At 37.5% G+C, this 13025-nt stretch overlaps 1 protein-coding gene across 4 annotated transcripts in view; it reads left to right on the top strand.

Moving 5' to 3' along the window:
* Lrba (LPS responsive beige-like anchor protein) overlaps positions 1-13025 on the top strand; it is a 683057-nt gene that overhangs the window by 624010 nt on the left and 46022 nt on the right. For 3 of the 4 annotated variants that reach the window (XR_013344428.1, XM_026384651.2, XM_077803580.1), the window contains exons 49-50: positions 7480-7569; positions 12057-12249. Coding sequence is in view for 3 of the 4 variants with exons in the window: in XM_026384651.2 (XP_026240436.2) it covers positions 7480-7569; positions 12057-12249 (283 nt within the window). In the remaining variant the exon portion in view is untranslated. The remainder of the gene's footprint in view (positions 1-7479; positions 7570-12056; positions 12250-13025) is intronic. The other variant, XM_077803581.1, reaches the window with a different exon arrangement.

The raw sequence follows: 13025 nt of genomic DNA, 5'->3' as shown, positions 1-13025 counted from the left end.
CTGATTTGCTACTGCTGTCATGAAACTGGGGTCATGTAAACTTAAACACTGCTGCTGCTTCTTTTGGAAAACAGACCTTCTCAGGGTGATTATGAGTTGCTAAAACAGCATTTGGAAGGATAAATTTGGAAGAGGGAAAACCAAGCACTGACACTAAACATAGTTTGCAGGTTTGACTTTCAAGTTATGAGGCCCACTGCATACAGTGAGCTGTCTCCTCCTCTCTCCCCTTTTCCCTATCCATCTGTGTAAATGGAGCTCAGATCCATTTTTTAGAAGAAATCAATACATTTAGTTAATTTCAGAACTCATATAAACATAAATGACCTATAATTGTTTGAAAAATAAGGAGAAAATGATACTTCCTCAGGGAACATAGTTTGCAGAGCCGAGTGCTCGATGAAAAGACACAGACAACACTGCACGCAGGCCTTGGGGCAGCGACGTCCTCTGCTAATGCTGCTGTGGTGGATCTTTTTCAGCCTTTGGGCCTCCACCCTTCCTTTCTCCAACTCCCAGACACACCCCAGAATCAGCCCTGGCTCTCCCTGCATGAGCTCTGTGCTGTGTCTATACTTTTCCCTTCTATCAAAATCTATTATCCAATCCTGTTCACAGACAGCTGAACGATGGCAAAGGATTGTTTAAAAAAAGATTTGTAACCAAATCAATGATCTCTAATGGCAGGATTTCAAGCATTTGTAAAGGGCAACGAATTCTGTGGCAAAGGCTTTTTTTCTGCATTTATCTAACCATATCACATAGGAACCACTTTAACTCTGGCATTAGCTGATGAACCCCAAATTGGGGGATGGAGCTTTTCATTTTTTACTTTTGATTTTGTATTATTTGCATTTTTATAGGTAACATATATTACTTTGAAAAATAAGTTTTGAAATCCTTTCGTATGACTATTTGATTATACACACTCACATACCAACACACATGCATATGCACACACACATACACACACTCAGTAATGAATCCAAAGATTATTCACAAATCTTAATCCTTGATGAGATTTATAATTAACTATGATATAAGTAAGATATTTTCTCCTAAAGTAGAAATGTTCTTTTCTTCTGTGTCAAATACCATGAGGAAATAAATAAATAAATTCAAATTGCTCAAAAGTATAAAAGAACCCACATAGTTCAATGGGTTAAATAACAAAACAAAAACAAAAGTAAGAGATTGAAGGTTCTGTGATTTCTGAGTGAGACAAAAGTTAAGAAATTAAAAATCATTTCATCCTTATCAGAGTTTTAAGATCTTTGTACAGAGACACTATACCCTGGCAGCAGTCAATGTCAAGAACACGGCCTAAACCCAGAAAGTGATCGCAGAAGACAGCTGGCACAGTGTGTATTCATATTCTTATGTCACATATACCACTGGTGCGGATTTCCAAGCAGGGGCATTTTGCCTCTCAAAGTGAAAAAGAATTGTGGTTGTCCTCACTAAAATTAAAGAGAAACAATTTTCATAATACAGAAAGAGAAAAATGAAAGAACTCTATGATCTCACTTACCAAAGATAACAACCATAAATATTTTAGGGGCCATACTTTCACTTTTCTTTGGCATTTGTATTTTATGTTTCATAACCTGATCAATTTTTCACTGTAACATGGAAAAATACATGCAGACCTACAAAGACATATGTACATTATATATGTGTATATGAGTATGTTTGTATCTATATATATATATATATATAATATGTACATATATATGATAAATGTAATTAATTTAAAGGTCAAATGTGACAGCCCAAAACTATAATATTAATAATAAAATTATCTACATTTGCTAATTAACTATACTTCCTTATTTACTCTCTTACTACAAAATAGCTGCTAACCCTGAAACTTGTAGAAAACCCAGTTTTCCAAGTCCACATGGGACATTTATGAAATATTAATAATTATGTCCAAGGTCAGTCAAGTTTCAATAGATTTCAAAGCACCACCTTCTTTAGTTTTTAATTAAGTTAAAAATTAGTAACTGCTTTGTTTTCCAAACTGAGTGTCTTCCAAAATTCATGTGTTAAAACTTAATACCTGATGGGTGTGATGGCACATGCCTGTAATCTCAGTGAAGGGAGGTTGAGGCAGGAGGATCACGAGTTCAAAGCCAGCCTCAGCAAAAGCAAGGTGCTAAGAAACAATGAGACCCTGTCTCTAAATAAAATAAAAAATAGGGCTGGTGATGTGGCTCAGTGGTGGTGTGCCCCTGAGTTTAATCCCAAGTACCCAAACAAACCAAAACAAAACAAAAAATTACAAAACTTAATCCCTATTGTGATAGTGCTAGGAGGTAGGGTCTTTTGGAAAGTGATTATGTCACTCAAAAGAAAGAGGTTGTGTTTTAAATGTCAGTAAGATTCTGATCATTAAAAAAGAATCAGAAGAAGAATCTATCCTTGACTGAGGAATGGTAGAAAAAAATTAATTTTTTTCAACTCTCAGACATGTTCATGCTGAAACATGAACACAGTACACGCAGATGGACAGCAGGCAGCAGTATAGATGGACAGTTCACAGAAGTGAACAATCCACTGGTTATGGATTTGGAAATCTTTCAAACAGAAGTAAGGTTGATGTCCAATAGAAAAAAAATCCAGGAGAAGTATAGAATTTTTTTTTAAAAAATCAGAATGCTAATAAAGGATAACTTGTATCATTAATTTATGGGCAAAAAAAGTTAGCAAAAGACAAAAAATAAAGGAACAGAGAACCAGTCTAGTGCAAAACCATTGAAGTCACAAGAGAGAGAATGTGAAGAAATAGTTGTGATTAATATTGCAAACTGCTTCAGAAATCAAGACAAATGAAAAATGGCCAGTGAATTTTAAAACAATAGTAAGAATCTGGAATTAATGGTTGGCAATATAAGTTTGATTCAAGTTTTGAGTCACTGCCTTACAATCTTACTCCTTAATTCTTACACTCAAAAAAGCCCTTCCTATTGCATTATTTTACTGCCAGCAATCCAAGGGTTACTAAGAAGTAAAGCATTTGTGTCTAAGAATTCTACAGCCTTTTTAAATACCTGCATGAGTTGCAAAGAAAATTTATTATTATTTAACCTGTGATTATTCTATGTCAAAGAGACAGAATAATCAGATGATTGCCTTACGTGATGCAAAAAAGCCTTTTCCTCAAAGTGGCCAGTGATGTACCATTTCTGTTACAACTGAATTTTAAAAAGTGTTTAAAAGAGGGGCTGGGGCTGTAACTCAGCGGCAGAGTGCTTGCCTCGCATGTGTGAGGCACTCGGTTTGATCCACAGTACCACATAAAAATAAACAAAATAAAGACAAGCTGTCTATGTACAACTATAGAAGAAAAATTTTTAAAAGAAGTGTTTAAGGGCTGGGGATGTGGCTCAAGTGGTAGTGTGCTTGGCTGGCATGCGCGGGGCGCTGGGTTTGATCCTCAGCACCACATACAAATAGAATAAAGATGTTGTGTCCACCGATAACTGAAAAATAAATATTAAAAAAAAAAGAAGTGTTTAAAAGGGGCTGGGGTTGTGGCTCAGCGATAGAGCGCTTGCCTAGCATGTACAAGCCACTGGGTTTGATTCTTAGCACCACATAAAAATAAATTAATTAAATAAAGGTATTGTGTCCAACCACAACTGAAAAAAATATTTTTTAAAAATGTGCTTAGGGTTGGGATTGTGGCTCAGCGGTAGAGCGCTCGCTTAGCACAGGCGGGACCCAGGTTCGATCCTCAGCACCACATAAAAATAAAGGCATTGTGTTGTGTTCATCTACACCTAAAAAATAGATATTTTTTAAAAATGTGTTTAAAAGAGGAGATTGGCATTTTTGAAAGTTTTCTTATCATCCTGATCCTTTTCTTTTTTCCTTCTTTTGGAGCTGGGGGTTGAACCTAGGTCCTATACATGCCGAGCATGTGCTCTACCACTTTACTGTACCCTTAGGTTCCCATATTCTTTTCATTTCAAAACAAAGTTAAGTGCAAACAGTACATGTAGTATTAAGACCAATTGCATAACATTTATATCTATGATAAAGATTGACATGCTATGACGTCATTGTTCTTGGTTTCTCTATAGTTGGCATTATTGACCACTCTTGTTAGAACTCTCATCTTAGGGCTCTGATGTCACCCTCTACTGCTTTTTACTCCTACCCTTCCCCCTGCCAACTGCCCTTTCTCTGTCTTCTTCATTCTTTCTTGACACCATATCCTAAATCTAAGTATTTCTGCAGGTTCAGCTCTAGCTGCTTTTGTGTGTACATCTCATGTGTCTTCTTCCTGGGGCTCACTGGGGGTTTCAAGCTGTGCTCCTGAGCCCAGTGACTTCTCACAGTTGTCCCAGAGCCTGCTGAAGCAGAAGAGCCTTATACCTATGTTTTTTATGTACTGAGGTTTCATGTAATGTTTTATTTCAAAAAAGAAGTCATTTCTGCCACCTAAAAACATAAACCCATGTATGGCAAGAAGACAAGATCATAAACCATTGACTTAAATTTCTCTCTGAATGAATGACACCCAAATCAATACCTCTGATCTCTCATCTCAGAGCCAGTCTTGGGTTTTCTTTTGCACACTAGACTGCAGATTCCACATGTCTGATTTAAAATTTATTGTCTTTCTCCTGCCAAATTATTTTTCCCCCAACAAAAGCTCCTACTTCTGTTCATTTCTTTGCTGTTCTCCGAAGCATGCAAGTTTAAAAAATATATAGTTTTGTCTTTTTTCTTCATTGCTCAAAGTCATCAAGAGTCTCTAATACTTATTGAGCTTCCACAGACATGATTCACATATTCATCCATTTCTTCTCTTTACTGTAGTTTTCACAAGGATTAAGATGTACAACTCCTTACGTCTCGGACTGTTCTCAGAACTACCGAAGAAATCTGACTCTGGCTCCTCACCCTGCAATATACTTTAAAATCCTGAGATAGATTTTAGTTTCCTAAGATAACATGTTCACCATCATCTTCCTATATACAGTCCTGCAGCATGTCTTCTTTCCCTATTTTAGTTGTGTTAAATGGAGATCACACTTGTCTCAAAACTAATGATAATACAGCATTTGATTTGGTGCTGTGTATGTTCCAGGTACTGTGTTAAACACTTTATATGCAGTATCTATTTAATTTTCCAGACAATTCTATGAACTAAATATTGTCATTATCTCTATTTAATGGATGTGAAACAGAGATTTAGCTTCTTGTCCAAATTCAAACAGCATATAAATGGCCAGGCCAGGATTTGCATTCTGAGCCATCTGAAACCATAGGTCATATGTTGAAGCACTACATTCTCAGACACCCACTCACACCCCCACCCCTTTTTTTGGTACTGAGGATTAAACCCAGAGGTGATCTACCACTGAGGTATTTCCACAGCCTACTTTTTATTTGTTGAGACAATACCTTGCTAAATTGCCTAGTCTGGCTTCAAGTTTATATCCTCCTGCCTTATTGTGATGACACAATAAAGATCCTTTATAAACTCATCATTAGATTGTAAGTTTATACTTTTCTTGTGCTTATTCTCATCCCCAGAGCCTGGCATAGTACCTAACAGATAAGGAAACAGGATGGCTCAAAGTTTGAGAGTCTGAGCTCTAGAGTCAGGCTGCTGGGTATACGTTTCAAGTCTCCTATGTAATTACTATGTGACCTACACAAGATTACCAAGTTCTTCGTGCTCTATTTTCCTTATCTAGAAAATGGATGTAGCCAAGTGTTGACATCATAAAATTTAAAGATTAATTGATAGAAGATAGTTAACGATTTAAAAAAGTTTCTGGCAGATTGTAAATATTAAATGAATAGTTGTTGCTGTTAGCAGCCCACAGTGAATGTTTGTTCAGTGTACATTATTCAGGGTCTAATCTTGACTTTTAAATTCATGTCATTTAGTCCTTAATATAACACTGTGAGATAGGTACTATTATTATCCATATTTTATGGGAGAGAAGATTAAAACTTATGTTAAACAGCTTGCCCTAGATCACAGTTCGTAAATGGCTAGATACAGGATTTGAACTCGGACCATCCTGCTCCTACCTCATCACTCAGCCCTCACACAGGTCCTTCCCAGTCTTTTCTGCTTGGCAGTGATCATAGAACATGCCTTAACGTACTGGAAGGTGGCATCGGAGCGATATTGAGCCTCCCAATATATTTACCCTGTTTCCTATGTCAGTAATATAGTAAGTGCAGAAACATTAAGATTTAACAGATATGTGTACTTAGTTCATGATCATTGAATGCATAAACGAATAAATACTATCATTGTTTCATGCAAGGTCCTTGTGCAAGGCCATTAGTGCTATTCTCATCCAATAAGAAATTAGTAAATGATAATGATTATTTTCTTTATGATTTATTAATTGCCTGCAGCGTGAAGGTCATAAAGAGCATATGAAAACTGAAGACCTCCTTTCTTCAAGATTCAAACAATAACACAATGACTATATATTGTGAATTTGAGTTCCTTCCTTTTTTTTTTCTGAGAATTAAGAATACTGGACTGTATGGGGATGCTGAAACAACCCTTTTGTATATCTGCTTCCTTCTTGCCTTCACACATCCTGTAGTATTTATGCACTCAATTTAGAGACCTAATGGTAAAGAAGACACGTAAGGGCTTTCATGGATCTTGTCTTTTAATAGGAAGAGACAGACATATACAAGTAAACAGAATCACTAAGGATTGTGATAGCCCCCCTGGCATTTTATAGTTTCCCATGATGCAGGAGTTGAAAAGTGGGCTTCTATGTTGGAGGACGGTGGCAGCCAAAACAGGGAAGTGCTTTGCAAAAGGCGCGCATGCGCGCGCACACACACCCCTTTCAGAAAGAGTGCACACAGGCTCCTTATGTTTAGTTGGTCCCTGGCTTAACTGTCTCATGCTTGGATACAACATTTGTTATTAAATAAGAAAGTTATATAATAATGTTATTTAGCCATCTAGGTTCAAAGAGACTGTTAACAATAATGCTATTTTTACAATAATGCAAAAGTTATACACATCAACCACTTTCACAGGTATTGCACTTCTTTTTTCCACTTTTCTGCTTCCCAGGATGAAATGGGGCCTAGAATCAAAGAAGCAATAGTTTTTCTGTCTACCTGTAAAAGATTAGCCTTTTGTCATCATAGATGATGCAAGCAGGAAAACCAAACGCAAGAAAACAGAGACGAAGCCAAAAAGGACAATTTCTGATTGTTATAGCTGGTTTCTGTTTCATATCACTGAGCATGATGAGAATGTTTTGCAGAGTTTTATAGGAACAGCTTCCACAGTACTACAGGGTGACCTCACCCTCAATGCCCTTGCCAGGTGCACAGCCCCCTGTGAAAATACAGGTCAATTTTCAACATGAAACAAGCCAGAAGTATGGAATGACATTTTCAGGTGGCAGTTGTGGTTCTAGTGCCTGTAATTAACACCTCTTAACCTCAGACTTGCCATGCCTTTTTCAGGCTGTCGAAGCTCAAATCCGAAGTTTTGGACAGACGCCTTCTCAACTTCTCATAGAGCCCCATCCTCCCAGAGGTTCTGCCATGCAAGCGGTGAGTGCCATTTTCACTCTGCTCTTTCCTGGCCTGTCTTTCAGACCATGCTTGATATTCCTAACAGTCACTCACTGTGCTTGAGGTGCTCCACCCCACCAGGGCCTGCTCTTACGCAATATGTGTTAACCCACTAACAACCAGCAAATGCCACTGCCTTCTCTTCTTTGAGAAGGTAAAGATCTCCAGTGCACTAATATTTCATCGGTTCATGTTTTTTTTTAATATTTATTTTTTAGTTTTAGGTGGACACAATGTCTTTATTTCTATTTTTATGTGGTGCTGAAGATCAAACCCAGTGCCTCATGCATGCTAGGTGAGCACTCTACCACTGAGCCACAACCCAGCCCTCAGTTCATGTTTTATGTTGCAGAATTAAGAGGTCTTGATTGTCACTTCTCCTCACTGTGGGAAAAGGACTCCAGACCTAGGATTTGTTTAATTTTCCGATTGGATCCTATGAGTTTCTAGATGAGTTTTGCTTCTTTGATCATTATTTTACATTGATCATTATTTAACATCCCAATATATTTCTCAGGTTGGGAATTTTTAAACTAATTTTGATATGTAGGTATTGTTACTGAAGGTCAGGGAGAGGTTGGTGGGGGTGCTCAGTATATCAAAACTTTAATGACTTAAAACAATGATTTATTTGATTTCTCATGATTCTGAGAGTTCTATTGGCATTTCTTCTGCTCTTTTCACCTTGACTCACTCACGCTGGGGCTGAGAGGATGAGCTTCTTTTTCCATGTGGACTCTCACCCTTTAAGGAAGTTAGATCAGACTCTTCCCATGGCAGAAGTTCCCAAGAAAATGAAGACAGAATCGGAAGACTTCTTGAGGCTTGCTTTTGAACTTATACATCATTTATGCCATATTTTGTTGGTCGAAGCAAGTCAAAAGCCAGTCCAGAATTAGACTTGAGCTGCAAAATAACATGGTCATTCTACCTTTGTAGTTCCTGAAGTTTCATGAAGAAATTCTTCAATGAAATGGGAAAAAAAAAATTGGCACAGTAATGAATCAAATTGCATGATTCTCATAAAAGAGGTTGCTCATTACTGGAGTTGCTCAATGGTAGAGCACCTGCCTAGCATGTATAGGGCCCAAGTGAAAGAAAGAGAGAAAGAAGGAAATATGAATAACTTAAGATAAATTCAAATTCTGTGTTATGGCTTAAAGATGGCAGGATTTTGACATTAGGAAGGAAGGAGCAACAGCTAAAGGGGCAAGACACAGACTGAGGCCTGTCCACCTCTGGACTTTCTCTTTTTTTTCTGTCTCTTCCCACTTCCCTTCTTCTGTGTCTCTTTCCCTTTTGCTTCTTTCTCATCTTCTTTCAACTTCCAGAGTTTTCCCCTTTATTTCTTTAGGAACATGAATTGGCCATAATAATAAACTACAATATTTATTTTAAAAAATATTTTATCACCTTCTCACTACATATTTTAAAACCAGTGAGACCAGGTTTTAACAAACATAAAGGGTGAGTCTAGTAGGTTGAAAACTACTACACAAAGGCCATGACCAATGGAAGATAATGCCATAAAAATAGTAAGAATGATTTATGCTTAGGCTTTGGAATTAGTTTTAGTAATAGCTTGTCAGTGAGACCAGGCTGTTTGGGTGCTGGCTAATGGAAGCCCCTCTGCTGCCCCATTGACTTTCTGCCTGGGTCACCGCACAGCCATGGTTACTGAGGCAATGCACACGCTCCCATGCCTAGCCTTCCTTGTGGCAAAAGATGATTGGTTCATTGAGGCAGATCAGCTTTACTGTCCCTAGGTGGGAAGGCACATGCTCACATGAGGCGGGGGCACCCTGTTTCTTTTTTATCTTTATCCTCTGAATTAAATACTTGAACTTCTTTTTAGACTTATGTAAATTCTGGTTTTTGCCTTATACATAGGTGGGTGGAAAAGAAAGGCATAGTAAAAAGAAACTAGAGTTGGTGGCAAGTATACACTTAATCTGAGGAAACCAAATGAGATCTGGCTACTTCCACTTCAGACCAGGCTCGCCTGAGCGCCCCAGGTTAAAAGAGGTTTTGTTCTCTTAAAGCTTTTTATCAGTAGCTCTGCTTATCTGTGGCTGCTGCCATCGCCACAGAGCAGCCCAGGAAGGTGGAGAGCGCTGTCTTACTGCTGGTGCTCCTCATTCATGCTTATTAGCGAAGGTTATGATGGAGCTCCTGAGAGAGCTTCTCGTGGTATGCATGTGTGTAGGGAGCTCTAGTCAGGATGGGGTGTGCAGGAACTGACTGGAGGGACAGCTGGTTGTGAGACTGCTGTGGACAATTCTGGTATTGTATCTGCAGCCTGCCGTGGAAAGTGGTTTGTCCTTGCCTGTGGCTAAGAGTCAGCCCACTAGAGTCACTATGTAAACAAGACATTCTTCCTACACATTAGACATTTTTCGTGTGTGTTTTTAAGGGCATAAACATTGGAATTATTCAATTTGAGCCTAATTATATTTATAATATGAGCTGTTAAGCCCAGAAATATGTATGAACTTCCTTTCAGGGAGACTTTATTATTATGTTGTACTCTGATTTTCTCAGAGTTTATAAATTGACTTGAGTAAATATTATTTAAAAACTATGTAATTGAAAAATAAGGCTTGGTACTCTGAAATTATTTTCATTTCCCTTCCACAGGACTTGTTTAAAACTAGCTTATAGGATTTTTGTTCATTGTTGTTCCTTTTTTCTTATTTTTTGCCTGATTTCACAGAATTCCTTAAGAACCATATAAATGGTTCTTTGTGTGACAAAAAGTACTTACTGATATCAGGGATTTTAAAAATCAAAGGCACACAGTTTATTAATTGTTTTTACCAACATTCAGATGAGTTCCCCCATCAACCATCAGTGCACCCCACCCCACACACACATACACACACACATGAATATAGCAGAAATTAATGCCACCTTGTGCTGCTTTAAGTGCATGAGCCATAATATACACCAGGTGTAGTAATTAGCAGGCACACGAAGGCTGCCTATTTGTCTGGTTTTGCTGCTGTTGCTGTATCCCCTTGTGTTTTCACACCATCAGATAGTTGGATTTAATTGAGGCCACATCAGATGAGGCATTACTGACACCTTTAATTGAATGAGCATCCAGGGAGGATTAACTCATAATATTGATTGGCTTTTAGCCACTTGCTCAGAAGGGTGTCTGGGTAGCTTATTAGTTGCCTTTATTTACACCTTTATGCAAAGAGTGCAAATAGGAATTCTTAGTGCAATATGTTTTTCTAAGTACTCTTAATAACTTTTTTAAAAGGACTGATAATAAAAATGCAAATGTATTTAATTTTTTATTAGCAGTTCTGAATAAATATGTGTTAAATATATGTGCCTACACATTTACATATACCTGGTGTTTTGAAATATGGCAGTAGGAAAGCAGCCAGAAGCATTTCATCAATGTGTTTCAATTCTGAATGATACTAATCAGCTATTAGAAAATAGACATGGTTGGAGAGAATCACTGAAAATGTACAGTGCAATTATTGTATGATAGCAGATTACCACAAAGTATAAATAAAGCCAATAAATCAGAGTTGTGTTGTATATGTCTTGGGTTATGACATATGGGTTGTAGCAATGTTCCAAATCCTTAGCAGTCTTCAAGATTTATTTTGTTGCAGGTTATTAGAAGAGTGTTTCATTTAACATTTTCAATTACTTTTTGCTTTCAAAGGACAAATCAAAAAAGTTTTGAGCTTTAGTTTTTTTAATGAGAGGGATGAGAACCATCTAGATATTTCTCTTTACTTGTAACTACACTGAGAACAGTGGCATTTGCATTACAATAGGCAGTGTTTATTACTTGGTACACTATATAAATATATTGTTTTTACAAGTACATTTAATTATGCATTGCTTTGAAACACCTGTATAATTAAGTTGGTATATTACATTCATAAATTATTTCTTGACCATAATAATATATGCGTGCTGCCTAACTATTGCTTATAAATATATTTGTTTTAATTATCTCTTTATTTAGTTGTCAAAATGTTTGAGCTAATTCAAGACTTCTTTTGATGATCTTTGGAAATTACCTTGGCTAGTTTTTAACACCTATTGCCTATTCTTATCCTTCTTTTATTTTTAATCCCAAAGATCATTATGTAATAGCAACTAAAACAGTTTAATGTAATCCCAATACTTTGCCTATTTAGAATCTAAATCAAATCATTCTTTTAGTTTTCTATGGCAGTGGGCAGGGAAAGGGAGCTAATGACATTTATAGATTTTTGAAGTGTTTTTGTTAACATATTCTACTTCAGTCCCCGAAAATCCCAAATAATGCCATGTAAAAAAACAAGCAAATCATGATGCTGTTTCTGCAGCCTTTCTGTGGCTCGACTTGCAACCTGTGTTAACATGGTCTTCTTCTTCTTTTCCTGCTCTTTCTTCTCCTCCTTTGTCTTCTCCTTCATGTGTATTTGGGTCTTGTCATGCCCTCTCAACAGTATCTCCTCCTGCAGAGTCCATTGATGTTCACAGACCAAGCCCAGCAGGATGTCATCATGGTCCTCAAGTTCCCCTCTAACTCCCCTGTCACCCACGTGGCAGCCAACACCCAGCCTGGCTGGGCTGCTCCTGCTGTGATCACGGTCACTGCTAATAGACTCTTTGCTGTGAACAAGTGGCACAACCTTCCTGGTGAGTAAAGAAAGGACAAGTGCCTGCTGAACACTGTAGGAAGATATTGTCACACCCAGGAGCATGTATCCTAACGCTTGAGCTTTTGGTTAACAAGCATGAGTCTGAATCAAAATGTCGATTAGTTTGAAAGACTGGAAGAAGCCCCTCCCACCTCTGAGGTCTGTGGTACAAATGTTAAAGCTTAAACTGTTCTTTGGCATCTGGCAGTTTCTCTTTATCCTTGGAAATAAATATTGTTTCTAGTATAACATTTTAATACAGTGACACTATTTTATTTATAAATAGCATGTACTTATTTATCAGATTTTGCCCCTACTCATTCATTTGATAAATACTTTGAATTGTCTGATATCTGACAGAAACTTTTTGTGTACAGCACAATAGTGTTTGTTATGGAGTAGTTAAATTATACAGCTCACATGCTGCATGCCCTTCTGTTGGTACCTTCTATTCTTCCACTAAGGGCTGAATGACCATGCCCAATTAAAGTAACCATTAGAATCAAAAGCCATCCAAGTTTGAAGAGGTGGTAGAGTTCCTCGGCTGCAGTGTTTCTTCAGTGAAGATGCTGGTATCACTCACCATCACATCTGCCAGTCAGTGGCAGAGCTTGAACCCAGGTTTTCCAACTCAGATTTTATGATCATCCCTTTGTGATTTTATTGCCTCTCATTAGAACAGAATGTTGGGACCTGAATTTAGCACTGTTCTTTTTTGCCTTCTAATTTAAGAAACAAAAGAAATAAGGAGGAAACTCTTCTAAAGTCCTACAG

The sequence above is a fragment of the Urocitellus parryii genome, chromosome 10 (genome assembly GCF_045843805.1).
Source record: "Urocitellus parryii isolate mUroPar1 chromosome 10, mUroPar1.hap1, whole genome shotgun sequence".
In the NCBI taxonomy this organism is placed as follows: Eukaryota; Metazoa; Chordata; class Mammalia; order Rodentia; family Sciuridae; genus Urocitellus; species Urocitellus parryii.
Note: the sequence above shows the minus strand (reverse complement) of the source record. Positions and strands in the feature narration are given on the sequence as shown.